Below are 22,839 nucleotides of genomic sequence, written 5' to 3' on the forward strand. Positions count from 1 at the left end.
CACCTCAGACAATAAGCAAAAAGAACAAGAGATCAGTAGATTCACCAATTAAACACGGTTGAAGAGGCAGAAAACTATGGATTAGGGCAGCAGTGACAGTCGATAAATAATCTCTAAATTAGTTTGACTTCTTTTAGTGGGAAAGAAAAGGACACTTTGACTGGTTCTAATATGAACATTTTCCAGATTTGACAAAACAAAATATACTTTGGATTATCGCATTTTCACTACATTCTGGAGAAAATCACTAGAAAAGACAGAAGGTGGAGCTGGATTTAATATTGATTGAATTGAACTGATTTGATTGACTGAATATTGAATTTCCCTTTGGGGATTAATAAAGTTGTTGGCTGAGGTAAAGATGCTACGATTTGCATTTACACTGTCGAGGACGAACAGGATTAGGAAGGCAGAGCGACAGCTCAGGTTGGACGATTCGGGGACGAACTAAAAGAGGCATGAGGCATCGGTTTGGACGGGTGGAGGATTGTGAAAATAGAGCAGCCAAGCAAGAGGAAAAAAGATATTTAAGAATGTGTTGGGAGAGGTCATGCAGGTGGTGGGTGTGACAGAAGCAGAGGACAGGAAGAGATAGAAGGACCCAAAAGAAGGCAAATGAACAGAATAATTGTTAGTTGCAGCATTATTAAGGAAGCAAAAGAGTTAGCTACTGCCTACAATACTTCAGCAATGATTAAACAGTCTCAATAAGTATGTACACTACCGTTCAAAAGTTTGGGGTCTTCATGTTTTCTATGAAACCTCACACTTTTATCCATGTGCTAACATAACTACACAAGGGTTTTCTAATCATCAATGAGCCTTTCAACACCATTAGCTAACACAATGTAGCATTAGAACACAGGAGTGATGGTTGCTGGAAATGTTCCTCTGTACCCCTATGGAGATATTCCATTAAATATTTCCAGCTACAATAGTCATTTACCACATTAACAATGTCTACACTGGATTCATCATTCATTTAATGTTATCTTCATTGAAAAAAAAAAAAAGCTTTTCTTTCCAAAATAAGGCATTTTGAAGTGACCCCAAACTTCTGAATGGTAGTGTATATTAGCTAGTTTTTTTTTTTAGTTAATTCATTTAAAAATATTGGTTTCAATACATTAAACCCATTTTAACACCAACATCGATGACTGACAGAATACAAATTGTCCAAAACACACGTTCAAAATTTAAAACTTTTATTTGTGAACCAATGAAATGGACTGCAATCCACCTGTGCCTTCTATCTTATAGAAAACTAAAATGAACATAAGGAAAAGAAAAAAACAAAAACAAAAGCAAAGCAAAACGTGACAGCTGGTGCCAGAGCAGGCATCATCAGGGACGCTGGCTTCACTGGAGGGGACAGGCGAACCGCTAACATTCTGCTGCAGTTGAACCGAAACCTCGCAGCTTGAGTGTGGACACGTCAACCAGCGTTTTCCCCTCCAGTGAAGCCGTCCAATAAAGCGATGCGTGCTGCTGGTTTAGGATCTTTGAACACAATACAAAAATATGAGCTGGAAGCACAGGATCATTTTTTTTTCACCTGCTATGGCAAACACAATGCTAACAAACGGACACTGTGAAGTTAAACACAAAAGGCAGGCCTCAGTGTCTTGTTTCATACAAGTGCTTTGAAACTCGGACTATTAAAGAAATATCAACCTACACCAGCTGTCAAGTATAGCAGAACAAATATTACCATTTAACATTTCCATCATGTTAATAAAAAAGAAAGAAAAAAAAAAAGGAAGGTTCATGTTCACTCATTTCAAAAATGCACCCTGAAACATTTTCCACACCATAAAAAGGTGGAGTCAATTTGTTGTCTGTTAGATGTGAAATTAGAAAGATTTCTGGGGGAAAACATTGGCCTGATCTCCATCAAAAACAGTAGCGAGGTACATTTACTTTAAGAGGAACTAATAACTTTACAAATTCACAAAGTCTCAGACTCAAGATTCCACTGCAGGTCTGCAAACCGTCTCCTCAAAGTGGAATTGTAACAGTGGAGACTAACACTTTGGACCAACACATAAGGCCTTTAATTAACATGAGAGCCTTCTTTTAAAAGAAGTTTTGAGGAACCTACCACATAAATTGACCTAACTTCTTCTGAAAATCTTCCATACACATTTATTTAACGTCCTCATTGTTCGGTGCTCGTTTTCCGGACTAAACGAGTGAATGAACCGCTTTATCAGGAGAGATGGTCGTATAAAACTTGCTTTAAATGTGAGAAGTAACACTGTTCTACCTTGATTAAATCCTAAATGCTCTCTCAACCAATGTTCAGCCACAAAGAATCTGACCAAACGCAGCCCTGCCCTGGAGCACCGCCCAAAGATGTAACAGCAATTAAGTAAAATCTTGACCTTTTTTATTGTTATTTTATTTAAAGGAAAAGCAGGAGAGAGGGGGGAATAGCACCTTGAGTGTTTGACTGTCAGTCACCATTGCTATTATTACTGAGGTAGAGATTTGCCCCCGGGTTGGGACCGATGTTTTCATAAGCTCCCCAGCCAGAGAGGTACCAGGCCTCAGCTTCCACACACTCAGATACACTCATTCAACCACACAAACACTCAAACAACTGGACGGGCAGACAAAGAGCTGGCCATTCCTCTGTCCGTCCATTTAACTCCCTGGGTTCCTTTGTGAGCTGGCAGGCAGAGAAAACCATCTATGGTGACTGGGAATGAAACACTGGGGTGCTGCTGGGGAATACAAACACGCAGCTACGCTACGACCAATTAGCTTATGTTCGCAATACTTTTGAAGCTTGAGGGCGATAGCTCAGTGGCACAAGCTGATAACATGCTATCCTATGACCTCTGCATGTAAAAAAAACAAAAAAAACCCCACTTTCCCTTTGTTACCTTTGCTACATTCGTTCGTCAAAACCTGCCGTCTGACAAGTCGGGTGGCTCTTTCCCCTACGAGGATCGATTCGCTTCCATTTCATTCACAGAAAAGATTTTATTTAAAATCTGAAAATATTGCCTATCTTGATATTTTGCCTTTAATGAAACTATTAAAATACTGCAGTGTTATATTTTCTTTTTACATAAACTTATAAATGTTTACAGTTTGAATTGAGTGAAATGATCTCAGCTTAACTCACAGATGCTAACAGTATTAGCATATCTAGCATGTGATATGTTTTGACATGATGTAATGTAGAAGCGCTCTGATGCTCAACGACAACAGTGACCTCGTTTATCCCCAAACTCCAGTCCTTATTTGCGGCCTGGGATTAAACCCGGCCTTGATGTGTTCGACAGACAACTAAAAAGACGGGTATCATCAATAAAACGAGTCAAACAAAAGCAGAGGGAAAGAACTTAAAAACAAGCAGAGGACAGGTAATCTTAAACTGAAGACATGGAATCATACTAAAGCTTTGCATACAAGTCGTCAAGCAAAAACAACAAAGAAAACAACAAAAAGTAGCTTTCTATGGCCATGTTTACTCAAAATAAAAAATCCAATTGTTTCCATTTTGGTTGTAAAGTCACTTTTTTCCCCTGCGCTGACGGATTACAGATGATCTCGGCAGTTCGATGATAACTTGCTTGTTCAGAGTGGCGTGTAGGCAGCTCCATGTCAGGGAGAAATCCAGACTTTCAGAATGGAGATGTAGGGCAGGACTTTGGCAAAGTCTGACAAGACGATTTCTCAAGATTGCCTGGGGGATGTCGAGGGAGACTTGGTAGGATTACAAGGACGGCGGCATCTGTTGTCCATGAAAATCAAGCAGCCGTTAAGGGGAAAGTTTGGTAGCAGGCTCCTCTGAGGGACAGAGGTGCCGTCCTCACATGGATTCAAACTCATCGATGCGCTGCTTCGTGTTGCCCTGTCGGATCTGCCGCAGCGTTTTGTATTTGTCTCGGCCTGCTTTGACGTTCTCTGCGTGTAGAACGTCATTCTGTGTCTTCTTGGTTTCATCTCTGGCCTGGGCCAACTCTGAACTTAATGTCTGAGAGATCAAAGAGAAGAAGGAAAAGAGGTTGAAGAGAAAAAAAGGAAAATGAAAAAGTGCACAAAATAATCAAAGAAAACAACATTAAAGGAAAACACCAGTGGGGTGGTGAGGGGGCACAGAGTTTGCAGATGAGACGGGTGACAAAAAGAAACGAGACGTAAGTGCAGAAGAGAAAAAGGGGAAACACGCCTCATTGTACACGTAAACACCTGACTGACGCAAAGCCATTTATCTTTAGCCTCTGGCTACTTATGTGTCACAGCGTCCTCAGTGTTCACTGAACAAGTAATCAACTGTGGAACTTGTTTTAAAGACAGAAGCAGGAGTCAGCATAAACACTGGTTGGGCCAAAGCCAGTTTCTTCATCGCTGTTCTTTGGGGAAGGACAATGTAAGCCAACAGGTGCAGACACAGACCTGTATGTGATTGTTTTTATTGTTGAAATTGTTTAAATTCTTCTCGCCATAGCTTCAGTAAAAGTCCTGGCCTATGCAGTAGCCAAGCTTAGCTCTACAGCCTCTGTAATATATTTAACATAATGAAAAATATGAGGAGATTGGATGTGTTTGACTGGTTAATTACCAGGAGGTCTGCTTTAAAGCCAGGCTACCGTCTAAGCCAGCACATCTCCTCCTGTTAAAAGCAGGAGTTCAAAGAAGAATGGACAGACAGATGTGCCATATCTTACCCTTATCTGCCATTGCTTGGCCGGTCTCTCTTCTTTGCAACATAACTGCTGTTAGAAAATAATATAGTCTTGTTGTTATTTGTGTTTGTGAGACATTAGTCTCTTCTGGTTAAATAAAATTAAATGAACTGAACTTGTGTTTAAAGAGATGAATATTGTTGAACTGAAAAGATCTTGCTTTATGTTTAGTTTTAATGAAACTAATTCCTTTGTTTTACGCTTCATTTCAGTGCAACATGCACTTCACAAAGGGGGGATTAACTAATGAACTGGATTTTAAACTGGATTTGTATTAGGTTTCTATTTTAGAAAAGAAAAATTTCCATCTAGCCCTTCAACGGAAAATTTCAACCGTCTCTGAGAGGCTAAACTTGGCCCACAGGCAGGCATTCTGAAGCATACCTGAATGCTTCCACTCCTGTCTTACCTGCAGCTGCTTCTTGACCCTCTCGTTCTTCTGGGCTTCAGTGACGCGAGCCTCTTCACTGCGGAGGTCTAGCTGGCTGACTCCCTCGTTGGAGAGCTCTGCGCTGGCCTCGGCGTGGTTCTCATCCTGCTCGTCATGCTCGCTCTCAGCATGGCCGCCTGGAGGTGCAGGCACCACCGTCATCGCAGTCTTCAGCTCTTCCTTGGTCTTCTCCAGGTCCTCCTGAGCAGACAGAGCCTGCAGGAAGGAACATGACAAGAGTAAGACAAGGACAGAACGGACTCAGACTGGTAAGAGCAAGGTACTCTTGTAGATCAACAGTGTGAAAGCCATGGCTTAGTGTTGGGAGCACCAGACCAGGTGTGATTTTAACTGTAATGTCTCCTACAGACTCGACTCGCAAACATCACAGGCACGATTTCTGTATACATCATGAACTGCAAAACTGCATGCTTGATTAGAAAAGATTTCCAGACGATGTAGAGATTTGGATTTTATAAAATAAGTCAGATTTTTTAGAAGCAAATGTGAGATTTTGTGCTATTAATATTTATAGAGGTTCAGTGCAGTACAGCCTGGGGAGTCTAATGAATTCAAAGTCTAAGATTTCACAGCGGGTGAAGGAATTTATACCGTTTAACCGTTACAAATGTGAGATAACTTTCTTATTTGGTCTCTCTCTTTGTCACAGGCAAAACACATCGCTTGCTGAACATTTTCTTAGACATAGACTGATTTTATTACCCCCAGAGGGAAATTCAGTTGACATATCTTATGGACAGACACTACAATTTACCAAACTTCCCTGAACGCCCCATGTTGCAGGCTGCAGTAGCTGCTCTTGGCAGCTGCGGTGCTCAGACAGGTGTGTCACCAAAAATGATTTTGAAAAGAGCTAAACTAGGGCGTTCTAATGTCATATTTGTCCAAGATGAAACAGACTGATGTTTCATCTCTGTTCTATGAGCAATGCATGCAGAAGTGTAAATACCGCAGTACATCAAAGGTATAAAAGTACTGCTTTCCACCACTGTGGCTAACACAGTAGTTGTCTGAGGCGGTTAGAGTGGCATCAATACAGCTTAATGATCATCGTACACTAACACATTGTGACCACTTGAAATTTTAATTTTGGCACACTTGTCTAGAGTCCAGCATAGATCTGTTCTTTACTCTTTCACCCCTCCCTGAAAGCCCAGACGTTGGACTGTTGGACGGGGGTGAGACAGGTTTGTTTTACCCTACTGATGATGTGTTGTTACATTAGTGATCCTGCTCAGTGTGAGAGAAAACTCAGGTTTTGACATCTGTTGTCTGTGCCTGGCTGATGGGCGAATGGTGTGAAGCTACCATCTGTAGGATTATGACTGAACACCTCCAAGTGGGGAGCAGGTTGATAATTTCATTCCCAACAAGTGACTCCATTTGTTCTGATCCAATTATTTCTTTAACTAAAGCTGATCAGAAGACTGAGTCACAGTATGCAATAGTTGGAAACATTTCCACATTTATCCCACAATGAAGCCAGTGATGAAGCTGCTGTACCTTGTGCTGCCACTCGGTGGCCTCGTCCTCTTTCTTCCTCTTGGCGTCTTCTAGGAGAGCAATCTTTGCTGTGAATTCAGCCAGTTCAGTAGCCTGGGATAAGATGCAGATAGTTTTGTTACAGATACCGTGTATGTCTGCCTAAATATTCAAACACACACCAGAGTTTTCTATATGCAAAAACCTAAACATGTCATTATCTAATAGTCTGGGAATGTTCATACTGTCAGCCAAACAAATACACACTAGTTGTTCTTGGTTCTTCTGCTGGTCGGCAGCCTGTTTGGCCAGCTCTGCCTTGGCCTCCTCAGCTGCTTGTCGGTCTCTCTCCAGCCGCTCGGCCTCCTCCCTGGCTCTCTTTCTTTCTTGTTCCAGCTCCATGGCCCGCCGAGTTTGTTCCTCGAGCTCTGTGGAAGAGCAAACACGTAACATGTTGCACATAAGGTGTCATTTCATCGAATGTGGATGTAAATCTAAACTGAGAGCGGACTCATGGTTTCTCAATTGTATTTTGACTTCTGTTGCACATAAGCATCCAAAACATGGCACCAAACAGAGTTCTATGGAAAAAATTCAATAAACTAAGAAATCGTGACTACCAGAGAGATGAAAGAGCAATGGCTTCAATTAACTTTTTACTTCACTCTGGTTATACAAGCAGGATGAATAGACAAAATTGGCCTTGACTTACAGCAGTGGAGAGATTCTCTAATTTGATAGACAGAAGGAGGGAAGAGGGAGGCAGCAGCGAGGATAAGCGAGCAGATGGATGGATGAAAAGAGAAATGGGCACCTTTCTGAGCTTTCATCGTCTGCTCTTCAATCTGCCTCAGCCTCTCCATGAGCTCTTCTTTCTCACGTTCTATCCTCTCCTTCTCCTTCTCTGCATGCTCTCGCTTCTTCTTTTCATTCTCCAGCTGGGCCCTGGGAAGATTTGCAATCACATGTTCCAGATCACTTTGAGTTTATTTTAGGTTAGAAATATACATTTAATTACATGAGTGAAACAAATGCAGAGAAACACAGCAGATTAAGCCCTCTCAGTGGGATCTGAATAAAGCTGAGCTGCTTTGACTGAATAGGACACCTGCTTCAGCTCATGTGTGTTAAAGAGGCAAGACTGCCCTCCAGTGGAAAGACTCGACTGCATCAGCTGCTTATGTTCACCAGCTGCTCTTTCTAGGAAACAAATACTAAACCGATATGAATCCATCTAATCTCCATTTGTTAGGTAGAAGTACTTGTGCATACATTTATGCATTTTAAAAATAATGTGAAATAGAGGGTAGTCGCATTGAAAACTACAAGGTGTGATCAAAAGGTTCAGAGGCAAAGTCATGTGAATGCAACAGGTGTGAGCAGTAACTCTTAGGTTTGGATTCTGCGTGATGTTGCCTATCAGCGCTTCATTAAGAGCACTCTTGATGGTTTTTATTTTTTATTTTTACTGGTCCCTTTTCGATCAGTGCTAGTTCGGAGCCAGTGCCTGAGTTGGCACCAGTTCTTTGTGTTTCCACCAACTAAGCACCGACTCCAGGCTCCAAAAACTGGTGCTTTTCAGGCAACAACTCTTTACTGGGCTAGAGTTAAGAACCGAGGACATTATGGGCTGGGGGCGGGGTTACGGTGACCAATGATCAATGGCGAACACACAGAACCACCACTTTTAAACAACCGAGCGTGCCAATGGAAAAGCAAAATGGTTCTTTGGAGGCACGAGATTTAAACCAACTAAGCACCAGCACTGAACTAGCACCTGGTTCTTTTTGGTGGAAAAGGGCTGACAGGGTTGTGCACCATGAATTTGCTCCACAGAGTCAGACTGTCAATGCTGAGATCTACTGTAACATCCTGTAGCGTCGAAGGGAGAACATGCCACCTGAAATGTGGGGCGATGTCAGTTGGGTTTTTTTGGCCACGTAACTGTCGCTTCCTACCCGCCCTTTTAGCTCCATTTCACTTCTTGCAATGTCTTCCTGTTACACTTGCCCCAGATGATGTTTGACATGTTTATAAACTGGACTTCCAGAAGTTGGCAGGAGCGCTGGAGGCGGAGTATCACTGAACAAGGGGACCACTTTGAAGGGGAGCAGGGTGTTTGTTTATGGGAAGAGACTTTAAACTCTTTGATCACACCTTGTTTTGCAAATGAAGAGTGTAAAAGTTACTAAGCTTTGTTTTAGATCAGCACAGGTAATAAATAAATGCATAGATGTAGCATAAATAAAACGTATATATGGTTGTGAGTGCATCCTTGCAGTACCTCTCCATCTGTTTGTGATGCTTCTCCTCCCGAGCTTGAGCTTTCATCTGCTGCACCTCGATGGTGTCTGGCTTTCTCCTCCTCATGTACAACTCGTGGTTACCCATACACAATGCCAAAATACGCTTGTTGATGCGCAGTCGTGGGGCGTAAAACACAAAGTCCTACAAGTATTTAAAAAAAGAGAAAACACAGAGATAATATAAAGCATTTGCATCATGTTGAAAGTTAAAATATTGGTGGTGTGTTCAGTTCTTGTGATAAATTTGACTCACAGGTGCTTTCTTGTCAATAGGTTTGATGACAAACTTCTTGTCATTAAAAGAAATGTTTCGAATCTCACTCCAGGGGAAGCCAATCTTTGGTGTCAACCTGAAAATATTAATATATGGTTACTGGTGAGCGCTTTTAACAGTACAAGTGTCAATTGAGGACAGCACAGGATGTAACAGCATGGTTTATAAAATTCTGCCAGCAGATGGTGCCTCATATAAACAGAACACATAGCAGGAAATTATGACAGAAAAGAGTTTCAATTTACTTTTTCGGTGTTTGTAAGTGGAAAAGAAATGTGGTAAGAGTGGAGGAGTGAATACAAGTCAAAAATCACTTGCTGCCAAGAATTACAATGATAATGGGTGCTCTCTGATCAAGAAATAAAAAGGCAGAACGGAAAGGGATAGCGAGGAAGCCACTGCCTACACAGAGAGAAACAAACTATCCTGTGCTATCTTAGTATTGCAATCTTTCTCGTTTCCTTCCCATGTCACCTGGACAAGGGAAGAAGGATGACAGCTGCGATGACCCCAGATAACAGACAAAAAGGCAAAGCGGAGAGTCAGTGAGAGGAAAAACTATGAGAGCAGTGATTAAATCTATCCTTTCTCCCACAAATGGGGAAAAAAACGAAACAGCGAGGACAGGAAAGACTCTCCTACAGTAGAGAGACACAGCCTTCCTTTCCCCACCTTTCCCTCAGTTTTAAAAATATCTTTGTTTCCTCTAAACTTGTTGGATTCTGTGCATCTCACACTGCCACTGATATCGCTGATTTGTGCAATAATTATTCATAAATTGCATCTTAGAAATACTACAGATTTGTTTTGAAAAAGGGTCATCTTTCTGTTGTTTATCCATTAAACAGCATGATATTTTTACTGTAAAATGTTGCAGTCAAATGTGCAAAAGCAATTGAAATAGCAGCTCTAAAGACACTATATAAACAACAAAATATTTGTTGGCAAATGGATCCATATTATGGCACAAAGTTTCATATTTATATGCACTACACTGCCCAACTACTGATTTAGAAAAAGAAAGTCTGCTGCTGCTTTCTGGTGTGTAAACTGCTTCCAAAGATTCAGCCTTAAACCACAATATATATCATGACATTAACAATGTTGAAGCCAAACAGACAGTTTTTGAATTGTTTTAAATGTCACACTGTGTGCTCTGTAGTCGTAACAGAAGAGCCTACACAAAGCCCACATAATTATCCCTGTCTGTTGAGTGTTTAAATCCCTTGCCAACTGGTTTAGATGATTAAAGTTGCTGGAAATCTATTAAACATATTAAAACCCTTTACTCAAAATTCAATTCACTCACAAAATGTAATTGAAAAGGACCCAGAGAGAGGCAAAGATATGAGCAGAGAGAGGCATTCCATTTGGCTTTGTTTATGGTGTAAAACTGATGATAGCAAATATAGGTTTCTGTAAAATCTGAATGCATCTTCTCATGGTTTTATATTTGAATGACCATGACTCAAGTTTTGCTCTGATTTTGTGGTGAGGTTGTGGCAGAAAGTCTAACAGACAGCATTATGATGACATGCCTCAACACACGGCCACCAGCACTTCTAATTGTGACACACTGATGTTAGAAGCCTCCAACTAGTCATTTGTCTTCAACTGCCGCTTTGGGGCTTTGAAAAACATGCCTGTGTGATGGGATTAATGTCAAAACATCCTTTTTGGAACATCAAAATACTATCTGTATGTAAGAATTTATTTTTGTAAAACATAATGTATCCAAACATTTTGAAAGCTGAAGTCTAGTTTCATCACTACCAGACTAACAATTATGTCACAGGATTAGCCTGAAGTTTGTTTTTTTCCCTAGACTTAAGCAACGTTCTGTCTGTGCATCTCTTACTTGTCCTCGTGTTCGTAGATGTTGAGGCCGAGAGCATCCACGCCCAGCCACAGCTGCGTGCCCTTCTTGTTTTTGATCTCAAAGTAGTTGACTCCGTACATCTCCAAGTCCTGGGCGATTTTAAGATACTCCATCATCGAGTCCTCTCTAGAGAAAAGCAAGAGGAGTTGGAAGACTATATTACACACGTACTGTTTTTAGAAAATTCAATCTCTGTCCATTTTATTTTTATAAACCGCATGGCCAATGTATGAGACAATCACACATTCCAACCAAAACCAAAAATTAGGAATTTTTTACCATTGTTCAATCAGTAACTACACACAGAATGACAAAAACATGATACATCAAGTACAAACATGTTTACTTATACCTTTGTTCATATCAAGGGGTGGAGTGTGTGAAGTTAGGAATGTGATGAGGAAAGTCTGACACACCTGAGCATTCCTCTGTGTTCTTCATGCCAAGTCTGTATCCTGTCCTCCCATTGCTCCTTAGTCAGCTTGTGTTGCTCCAGGACTCTGTGCGCAAGCGCACACACACACACACACACACACACACACACACACACACACACACACACACACACACACACACACACACACACGCACACACACACACACACACAGTGACGTTCACCTCAAGGAATGTCGAGCAGCACAGAATTACTTCCTCAGGAGGAAATCATACAAAATTCCAACAGGGGACGAGACAGATTTCCATTTTCGTGTGAAAACCAAAGATACACCTTCCACAGTAGATAGCAGTTTGGTCTCAAGTGCTTTGACTGGCAGAGTCTTTTCTAAACCTTAACAATACCCTTAGATTTTCTAAGGAAGTGACCAGAGCATAAAGTGTTTGTAATATAATTGCTGCCAAAAGAATAAAGACAAAATCTAATTGAAGTTTGATTAAGATGGTTTAGTAACACTTTGAATCAGAAAAAAATGACAATGACAAAGCTAAAATTATAACAATGATTATTACATCTCTTAGAATTATTACTCAACAATGTGACGTTTCCGACTCACAACTGACGGCAGCGTTTTACTGTGGTTCCTTAACTAGGTTGGCACACGTCCCTTGAGGGATTTTAGCCCATTTCTGCGTAGCAAATGGTTCCAGCTCGTCCGTATTATATGGTCTGCGTGCACAATATGTAGATCTGTGCTTTGTGAGGACAAACTTTAGTGTGGTTTTGACGTGCAGTGGAGATTTTCTTTGGCAACGACCCACAACAAAAACCTCAAAACAGGACACATCTTGAACGACATACTTTCAATACATTCATTATGGTGTTTCCCATATACTGATGTATTTGTGGAAGTCTGTCACAACATTAAAATTTACAACAACACAAAAAAATATTGTTTTTAAATTTTTTTTACTATTTAAGATGGAAAAAAGTCTTATTTTACTGTAACGCACTGCATCAATTTGTTCTTTCCCTCCTTGCCTTGCAATGATGAGCACACCTCATCTCTGCTCACTCAAAATCTGTGCACGGCAAGAAGGACTGCTGTTGGCAGAGAAGGAGGCCGGCTGAACAGAATCAGTTCATGAATGGTTTACATCATGAACGCCTCTGCACAAATTTGTCAAATATTGATGGATTTAAGTTAACTCTGATAAATTAATCTGGGAATGTTCTGAAAACAATGGTCTCAATCTCAGAGACTCAATTATTCACATAAATTAGTAGCAAGTATGTAAGGAGTCTAGCTAGTAAGGACAGCAATAAATTTATATTTTTAGGACATAGCTGCTGATTAAATCAACAGCTCATGCAAGTGGATAATGTAATGTTTATACTTTATCCCTGACGCTGAGTTTTTGCTATCTTAATTTAGACTTCTTTTTCTCTTTTTTTTTTTTTTTAACAGTTTCAAAGACTCAAAAGGACTCTTCCTGAAGAGGCACAAAAGCAGTCTGTCTAACCTCGAGGTATTTCTTTTTTCATTTATTTGACAGGAAGCGAGGCAATGGAGCTGTATTGCTAAATAAAATATTTGCAGTGGTGCACACACCTGCTGAATTTTAGGAAAACTTTCTTTTTCTCCTTGGGAGCTAATAATTTTGACCTTACTGTATATGTTCTGGCATATTTTGTGTGTGTACCTCTGAGGCAGCAGTCTGTCGTGGGTGAGGTACCCGGCCTTGTGGACATCTTTGTTGTAGTCTCCGTACTTGGCCTGGACGGCGTATGAAGCCAGCAGCACAGCTGTCTCTGGAGGACAGTAGTTCTCATCGTTCAGGATGGCCTCTTTGACCTGGCAGAACAGGTGTGGGTGACATGGACAAATGGAACTCATTCAATACTCTGCTTCGTGTCAAATAATAATTCAGTGTACAAAGAAACAAAAGCACAAAGTGGCAGCTGAATGATGTTAATGAATCACACAATATGATAATGTGTAGTTTGGGAATGAATAAAACAACCTCATCCTGGCACTATTTGTCTTAGTCAAAGTGTGATGATGCCATGAGTTTGTGCTGGTGCAGTGAGCCTCTGATTACCTGCAAGAAGAAGAGTCTCTGGGTGATCTCTTGGATGAGTTCCTCCGAGACGTCTTCAGGGAAGAATTTTGCTCTGAACTTAAACTGCAGAGGGTTCTCTTTCTTCACGTCTTGCTGGGTAACCTGGACAATAAAGACATTAGCATTTAAATGTCAAGTAATCAGCAGATCGCAAGGTTTGTATTAATGCTACATCTCACGTGAACAGTATTTTCTTTCATCCATAACAGAGCAGAGCAACAGAGAGGTCAGCTTGATATATCAGGAAATATTAGCTTGTTACTTAAAGTTTTTTTAATTGAAGAAATACTTAAGTACTTTAGAAATAGCCATTACCTAGTTTATCCACACAAGAAAAAACACCGATAAGATTATTTCCCAATCTGAAACTCTTTAATAATCAAATCCAAGATGATTTCATCAAAAATATCATTCGTTTACATAGAAAAGAAAAAACAAATTAAAATACTGACACATACAGCAATATAGCTTCCTCAAAAATCTAGGATTGGTCACGCTGTAATCCTCAACAAAAGCACGTTAATGGACTGTACTAAACAAGCAGCTTCATCACTTATCGCTTCTGTAATGTGGTCACTGTCAGTCCAAACAGATCTTCCTATATCTGGTGACATATGCTAGCGGGGTGGGCTGTGCATATGTGCACAGTTGACGCTTGTGCACAGAGACACACACATACAAGATAGTTTTCATTGGAAGAGCACTTGTTAGAAGAAATCCTGTCATAGATCATGTCGACAGCCTAAGGTCTATGACACAAACACACACACATATCTGTGCCCATAAACATGTACTGGTTTCACAGAACTTTAATGCTACTGGCGTTTTCCAGCACAGTTTTTCTCTGCCCCTCTCTCAAGCACACAATGCTTGTAGAGTGTGAGGGAATTTCTGTCACGCCCACTTGGAAACAGAGAGACACTGTGTCAGTGGGGGTGTAAGACTGTAGGGTGTGTTGGCCTGAGAGAAAGAGGAAGCCTGTTAAGCACAACTGAGGCTCCAGACCACAGCAGAGCTTCAAGGCAAATCCCACACAGGCAACAGACACTGATGTAGAATGAAACAGATAAAGTGTGAATGAAAGCTAAAGACCCCGACGAAGAATAAAGGAAAAAAAGTTATGCGTGTTTTAGTGGCTATTACAAAAGCAGAATAACAAACCAAAAGAAGACAGACCTTCTTGTTGAGTTTGAGCCAGGTAATGTAGCCTTTACTGTCCACATACTGGAGGCCAAAGAACCACACCTCCCGCAGACCCACCGTCTTCACCACCTAAGAGCAAAACAAAACTAAATGTGAATTTTTACAGCTTTTAAAGGCAACCAAATTAAATTCATCACAGTTTTCTTGTATCTGAAGCTGTCCAGTCGGAGTGTGACCATGTTTGCACAAATCTGGGATGAAGACAAGATGTGTCTCCATCCAGATTTGTGGTGTTTGACAACGATGCTGACCTGGTCAAAGAGCTGCTTTCCTGTGGTATTGGGTTGGATGGCAAACTCCAGCTCTGCATCCATGGTGGTCACACGGACATTGATCTAGAAAAAAAACACAACAACAGGTTGACTGTTTGCCATGTTACACAAGCAAAGCATTAATGTTTGCAAAGAAAAGTTAAGATTCAGTTAACCTATCTATCTCGATCCCCAGGTGTGCAAACTTTTCTTTCTTTGCCTCAAATTCTTCAGTCAGTCAGTGAAATAACGTCTATACGAGGGTATCATGAACCGTGTTTCTATTCTTGATAGCAAGACCCAATCACCAAAGCTGGGCAGAATCCAACTTTGGTCAAGAGGATGGTTATGAAGGACCCATACAGATAGACTCTTGATCTGGGTTTGACCCCGGGAAAGAGATCAGACGCCTGACCGTTCATTACAAAGTTTCCGTGGAGAAGCAACCTATTTTTAAGTGTCCATTGTTTAATTAGAGTGATTAATCGGGCCATGAAGTCAGCTCCTGAATAACCGTTTCAGCATTTTGCTACTTCTACACAACAATACTAGAACTACCTCAGCTCTGAGCTCATTGTTATTTATGTCTTTTCCTCTGAGCTGAGCTCAATGCCCCCTAGTCTCCAGTAACAATCAAGAAATATTATTAGTAGCAAATTCAGTTTACTTTTAAACTTCCTTGTCAAGTTTTTTGCTAACATAAACAATGCTTCATGATTAGAACTATCCCTAGGGAAACCTCTTAAAGGATTTTGTGAGGATTTTTATGAAGCACCATTTTTTTTAGGTGTTGAGATTTTGCAAAACCACAGCAATCCCATTAGAAAAAGAACTGCACACGACAATGTGAGGTAAAATGACAGGATCACATGTACCTCTTAAAACCAAAAGGTTGGAGCCAAAACTTTAACTCAATACACTGTGAGAAAAAAAAAAGTTGTTTTTACGGTAAAATTCCGGCAGCTGTGGTTGCCAGATTGCTATGGTAAAACATTTTCTACATTTATGGGAAAGAAATGTATTGATATTGTTGATTTTAGGGCTATAAAATGTGTTCCATTCCATATTTTACTGTAAAGAAAGAAATTTGAACTTTGAAATTTACATGAAAATACTATATAAAATAAAGTTTGTGTAACTTACTTGAAATATTCCAGCATTTTTCCAATATTAGCACAACGATAAGTGTTTTCAACATTAAATATATGTATTTTTTTTTTAGCAAAAAGCAGTTAAAGCTGTCATAAATTGTTAAACTCAGCCAGTAAACCACACAGCATGGTAGAGCGTGGTAGATTTTTATTACATTAGTATTTTGATACAAACATTTGCCTGCCAGTGTGACAGACAGCCTGCCAAGATTCACTCACCAAATGGAAAATCTACCAATATTTGGCACATGGTGGGTGTTAATGTTGGACGAACTGAAACCACACAAGTTTTGGTGAAAATACAATAATGAATCCATTTTTTTCACAAATTACTGCTCTCAGTTTTCAATTGAATTTTCTCAAAAAAGAGTTGGATTCAGACTGGGGGCCCCTCCCTCAGTTTCTCTTTCCTCCCACAATTATTATTGGTCTCTATTCACAAATCACAACACCAAGAAAATGACTGTTTGAAAAGAATTTAAGAAACAACTTATATTTTCCACTCTTTAGAAAATACAAAACTCTGTCTCTATATGTGGGCAGTGAGTCAAATCCTTTCCTTCCTACCCTCTCAGCACTCTACCAGGGCGAGCAAGCCCCACTTTTCAAGGCAGCAGCTTGCTACTCAAGGACCTGAGATGGGGTGGAGCAGAGGATAAAAGTCAGTCATTGGCTGTGCCTCGTTAAGCGGAGCTGGCAGTAGGCCTAGCAGCAGCTGATGGCAAAGAACAGAGCGGGCCTGACTTCCGAGGCATCTGACATCCTTCCTCCCTCACCTACTTACACACTGAGCTGTATGTTGCCTCAGCGGTGGTTTACAACACGAACACAGAGAAAGAGGGAGGCGCACAGTACAGAGGAAGAGATGGTATACAAAAAGCAAAGTTTAGCAAGAGTGCAAGAAGAGGGGGAAAAAAAAGAGCAGGGGAGATACAGCGCAACAGGAAGCAAGAGAGATGATCTGGGGTATACTCTCTTTGAGATTAAGTTACAGCGAGGTTGCTGCAGAGCCAACCATACAGAAAGCAGGGAGAGGAAAAGGGACACGGAAAGAAGAAATTGTGGCAATGAACCCTTTTTCCTCTCGGCAATTATAGACAAAACCTCAGGAACGCTTACTTAGCATTTCTCTCCCTTCCCTCTTATTTTTTCACTGTCTCTCCTGCCTTCATCCCTCTCTCGGTTTCTCTCAATATCCCTGCAATGAATAATCCATGAAACTTGTGTCTATACAGCACATAGCTGGACTCCCCTGTGCCACAGGGAGCTCAGACCACAATGTATCTGCCTCTGTCGAACTCTCATTAATTACCCATGAATACTTGCAGCACTTTCTCCATACTATAGATATCTTGCATGATCTCTCCTGCATGGCCACACTATAGCTAACGTGTAACAGTCCGTTTATATAACATTATTTTAAAGGGGCTGCATCCTACGTGTCCACAATCTAACCTACTTAAGGACGAGCTTTATCTGGTTGGAAAAGACGAACAGCTTCCAGGGAAACGATTAAGTCTTAAAGCAACATTGTGCAACTATTTTAACTTAAAATAACAGTTTCTATTCCCACTCCACAGCCTCAACACCTGCTCTCGCACAGTCTAACTTGGATAGCGATATGATCTCTCAGTAAAAGTGCTTTGTGTTACTACATCCAATGCACTCCAAGTAGAAGCTAGCTCGGTATTCACATTACGGACACCACCTTAAAGCTAGTCGGCATCGCCTTTAAGCAGGAAAAAGAAGACGACTGAGTACAGATGTCACGGAAAAAGTGAAGGAAAGAATGGAGGAAGCTATGAAGACAAACAGAGACCGACCAGGATGGACAATAGGAAATCTTGGACTGGCTTTTTGTTTTTGTTGTTGGGAGCTTCTCTAAATAAAAGGCTTCAAAACAGAGGCCAAGCTGTCCTTGCTGTTAGACAAGTAGATTATATTAGCCGGCTTGTTAAGTCTTGTGCTTGATTCTGAGCTGTAGAAGCAAAGTTGTTGACTCACTAGTTTTTGATCATGGGCCAAGTCAACCCATTATGACAGAAGTTTAACTGCTAGCTAGAGATCTCAACAGAAAGCATCTGCTTTGCTCTACTGGTAATTTAACACTGGCTTTTACTATATATATTGGTAAACTGTGTTGAAGCTGCACTATGGTGTGGGAATAACATTTTTCTTTTATTGCTATTTGTGGCTCTGAGTTAATATCCTAAAGTCGAAGGTGAATAATTCAAAGTAAACCGGGGTTGTATAAAGTGCTCAGTTTCATTTTGTTAAAGGACATGTAACACAAAAATGCCTGTTGCTATGGACACTAAATTACAGGTTTAGACTGACATGACAATTTGCTCAACAAATGCTACATATTGTTGTTTTACGCCAATAAATGACTGTACGTTGCCTTCAGTCTGGATCAATTTTCAACTGATTCAGATGCTGCATTAAAACAAACATTGTGTTCTATGTGAGCCAAAATCTCTGCGGCACACTTGTGGCAAGAGTGAGGATTCGGCACAGAAGGAAAACCATATTTTAGTCAACATCAAGACCGAGGCTTAATTCCTGTCTGGGAAAGGGACCCAAGCTGCAATACACACCAGTAATCTGCAAGTCTGGAAAAAGTTACGGTTTTACAAAAGATGAAATCCGACTAGTGTGTAGTACAAGAGTGGCGGTGGTAACCTCTGAAGAAACCAGACTGTAGGAAACTTGTTCTAAGTGGCTGAAAATTTTTAAAGCAACTGTCCAAAGCTGGCAGGAGTTGCCAGTTAATGACTAACAGAAATGCAACGCACACACATTCCACTGGATGATGAGATATAGACAGTTTCATTCCATCATAGAAAAACTACCTCTACCAATTAACACTTAATTAAAAAAACAATTCAGCTACAAAAACAGTGATTTGCAGTTATTTATTTCATGTTTGCACACTACTACTTTTTTTAAGATCTTGTTGATGTTATTCACTCTCACTTCAGACCTTTTCACAGGGTGGGATCTGCTTTATGAACTGGGGTCACACTCTGGGCAATCTACACCATTGGCTGGCATCCAATAGCATAAGCTACTTATTACTGCACAACCTGATCAACATCATTTCAACGAGGATGCTGAGGATATTGTTACATGGCAGAACATGAGCTACTGCTAAAGAGCAACACCAGCTCTTTATTCTGATTGGGTTTGTGTAGACAGTTCAATACAAACAAAACAGTACTGACTAATGTTAATCTCATTATAACACTAAGCTAAACTAATGTAAACATGTACTGAACAGGAGGTCAATAACTCCAAGTACAGGGGTCACTATACAGCAACAAGGTCATTGCTCCCTATTTCACATGATTGTGGCAGGCCGCAGGAGCATGACAAATGAAATGTAACTTTCACTCAAGAGGAACTACAACCCAAGACACAAATCTGGCAGATGTGGAAGTACAAACACCTCCACCCTTCTATTTGTGTCTATCAGTGCACGTAAAGCTGTAAGAGAACCATAGCAATGAAAAGCAGGTCTCTCTCAGCTAGTTAAGAGCTGTGCCATTGTGTTCCTGTGTAAAATACCTCACACTACATGGCATATTGTGTTGCCATGTTATGAACAGACCGTCCAAGTATTTCAGCTAATGTGGTTTGATAACAGTAATCAAGTCTTCTCTACCAGTTTCTGAACATGGAGAATCACTGAAATGTTCTGCCATCAGTGACCTCTGACTCTGAAAAACAACCTCGCATTTAACACAGGTACTGAGATCTGTTGTTGAAACAATTCTGCAACAAATCCCACCACACCAAATGAAGCCAATTATGGCAACAATTAACTAGAGGGACGACGTGTTGATCTGCTCACCCAAGCGCATAAAAGTGGCTGTTGACAAAAGCCATGTCAGAAACATAATCTGGTTCACTGGCAGATGAATTAAGACTTTGCGTGGACTTCAACAGTAACTGCCTTGGTAACTGTGTAAGACAGGAACAGTTATGGAGAATGTAGTGCTGAGCTGGGGTTTCCAAGTGACCGGCCTTGACTGTGCCTTCCCATGTTTGTGTGGGGCCCGCCTGCCATCAGCAATCAGCTGTGAAAGAGCCAACCTTTGTGCTGCAAGTGTGTGTGTCTCTTTGCCACAACATAGCAAACCCATGGAGTGGAGAGAGGTGGAGTCCTGTATGGACCAGACGGTCAGTTAATCCTCTCTCTCCTGCAGAGAGAGGGGGAGGAGAAGAGGGACAACAACATGCCGAAGCACCGACACAGCTAATCACACACTTCGACAACTGAGACGTCCTGAAGGAGTGACTTTTGCGAGCCTGTCCTTAAACGGCACACTGTCTGGAGACACTAGACACAATCACTGTGCAACATCTCTGTTCTTAAAAGGATCAAACTGGCCTCTTGAACAAGAGAGTGACACCACTTAGTGCTAGCCCTTTAAAGAAGGAGTTAGACCAGCAGTAAATTCCACACAAGCCACATTTAATACGTTTAGATTTACGAACTTAAACAGGACATACAACCTGCAAATCTAGGTGTGCTTGTTTAATGTCACCATGCCACATGGGAACTGAAGCCTTAAAAATTCCTAAACAACAATGAAACCCTCAAATTAGTGTAACACTGGATATCCACTTGAGTAAAGTTCCTGCTTGGCATCCGTCAGAAGCGGTTCCAACAAGTAGTGGAAGCATTTTAGAGACTTTCTTTCTACAGTTCTTCCTTTGTAGTTTTCTCTTTCTATTTGACTAAAAACAAGACACAAGACAATGAGATAATTAAATGTTTCATTAAACATGAATTTTAAGCCTACTGTCAATAAACGTTGGTATTTACATACACTGGCATTGTGAGTGTATTTACAGGTTTGAAAGACTAAAACATTTCCAGCAACAGCAGACATGTCACAATAGGCGCTTTTCCCACTAGCACCTACTCGACTTAGGTCGTTTTCCATTACAATTGAGTACCATCTCATCGTGGGTGGAGTCGTCATAGCGCGGCAGCCCGACCAACGAGGCGATGGTATACATGCTGCTCAGTCTATGGCTTTCAAAGTAAAAGAAGAGAGTCAGAGAAAGCTGAGGGCGGCGACTCGAAACCCTCAAGAGAACAGGAGAGTTTGGGAGGCGATAGAGCAGTATCAAGCCAAAGACAAGAGGATACGAACTAGACGACATATGAGGGTAAGCTAATGCTAGTTCGCTACAGTTATCGTATATCAGTCTCGTGTACAACCCTGGAATGGCTGCAATTTGTCGCTATTTGATAGTAAAATGTGTATGCTGTGTAGCGTCATCACTCCCTGTCCAATCAGCGGCTTGCACTCTGTAGACGTCACATTATCGGCTCGACTCAGCTCCATAGGAACCCCAGTCGAGCAGGTACTAAAATAGTATCTGGTACCAGGTTCAACGCCCTAATGGAAAACCTCACAAACAGAGTAGAGTCGAGCAGGTGCTGGTGGAAAAGCACCAAATGACTGTCTCTGGCAGCCAGAGTAGAGGCAAAACATGACGCTGCTGCATTCACTGGACACTCTAGGTAACGTAATGTTCAATGTCCATCTCCAGTCACAGAACACTAAAGACCCTATGTAAAAACTTTTTCAAACCCAATTTGTATTTTTTGTCTCCCATGTCCCCCCCATTGTTTCCTCCATCTTCCTCCCATTTTCTCGATGACACACATTGAAACTTCTAGCTTCAACCATGAAAGCGAGGACTTGTTTTCATTATGTGTCACCTCATATTTAAATAACCTTAAAGTCTGAACTCCCACCTTCATGTGCATGGGCACGAAACAGACCTCAATCTGCAGCAAGTATAGTTCAAGACTGTACTATACCACTGTGTTATAAGGGATACAAAGCAACAAGTGAGGCCAGAAAGTGTACAAGCTGTGTCAAGTCCAATGGCGATATAATTCATATTTTTTGTTCTTTAAGGGATGCCATTTTGGGATGTTTCTAAATCCCCCTCTCCATTTCAGCTGTGAAGACGAGTTCCCACTCAAATGGGCCCCTTGTTAAATGTGCAGCTGTTTAGTTACTGTAAGCTGTTTAGAGAAGCTTTGCCGAGAGAGGTCTTAAGACACACACACACACACACACACACACACACACACACACACACACACACACACACACACACACACACACACACACACACACACACACACACACACACACACACACACACACACACACACACACACACACAGACAGACACACACACTTCAATCAGCCGAGCTGCTAATCTGGCCTGCTGTGCTCTGAGCAACTGTCTGTCCCGCTGATTAACCCCCCTGCAGAGTGAGGTGGTCCTCAGAGGGAGGGAAAAACGGAAGGAGGAGTGAGAACCGATAAACAACCACCACTACCAACGCAAACATTCATAATTTTGGTGTACGAGAAGGTGAATGTCATCTGGGAGTGTCTCTTGCAGAAGACAAAAAAAAGGGCTTATTCTGCAAGACTGTGGACTTAAATGAGGTGAAGGGTCAAACACAAAAGGTGTTTTGCCCTGCACCCATGTCACAACTCCTCCCATGCTGCAACCCCCGCTGCTTTTCTACCTCCTAAAGTTCCTAAGTAGAATCTCCTCCACATCCCACAGTTCTCCCACTCAT

General features: G+C 41.2%; 1 protein-coding gene across 4 annotated transcripts in view; it reads right to left on the reverse strand.

Annotated features, from left to right (window-relative positions):
* Positions 1–1,188: 1,188 nt before the first annotated feature.
* LOC111583876 (radixin) overlaps positions 1,189–22,839 on the reverse strand; it is a 31,329-nt gene continuing 9,678 nt past the window's right edge. For 3 of the 4 annotated variants that reach the window (XM_035958589.2, XM_023293128.3, XM_023293129.3), the window contains exons 3-15: positions 15,064–15,147; positions 14,786–14,881; positions 13,589–13,711; positions 13,190–13,341; positions 11,509–11,592; positions 11,072–11,218; positions 9,193–9,289; positions 8,918–9,081; positions 7,448–7,578; positions 6,901–7,061; positions 6,655–6,747; positions 5,110–5,346; positions 1,189–3,988 (exon numbers count right to left, since the gene is read on the reverse strand). In XM_035958589.2, the coding sequence (XP_035814482.1) occupies positions 3,824–3,988; positions 5,110–5,346; positions 6,655–6,747; positions 6,901–7,061; positions 7,448–7,578; positions 8,918–9,081; positions 9,193–9,289; positions 11,072–11,218; positions 11,509–11,592; positions 13,190–13,341; positions 13,589–13,711; positions 14,786–14,881; positions 15,064–15,147 (1,734 nt within the window). In that variant the 3' untranslated portion in view covers positions 1,189–3,823. Of the gene's footprint in view, positions 3,989–5,109; positions 5,347–6,654; positions 6,748–6,900; positions 7,062–7,447; positions 7,579–8,917; positions 9,082–9,192; positions 9,290–11,071; positions 11,219–11,508; positions 11,593–13,189; positions 13,342–13,588; positions 13,712–14,785; positions 14,882–15,063; positions 15,148–22,839 lie in introns of those variants that run through there. The other variant, XM_023293130.2, reaches the window with a different exon arrangement.

This window comes from Amphiprion ocellaris, chromosome 24, assembly GCF_022539595.1.
Source record: "Amphiprion ocellaris isolate individual 3 ecotype Okinawa chromosome 24, ASM2253959v1, whole genome shotgun sequence".
NCBI lineage: Eukaryota > Metazoa > Chordata > Actinopteri > Pomacentridae > Amphiprion > Amphiprion ocellaris.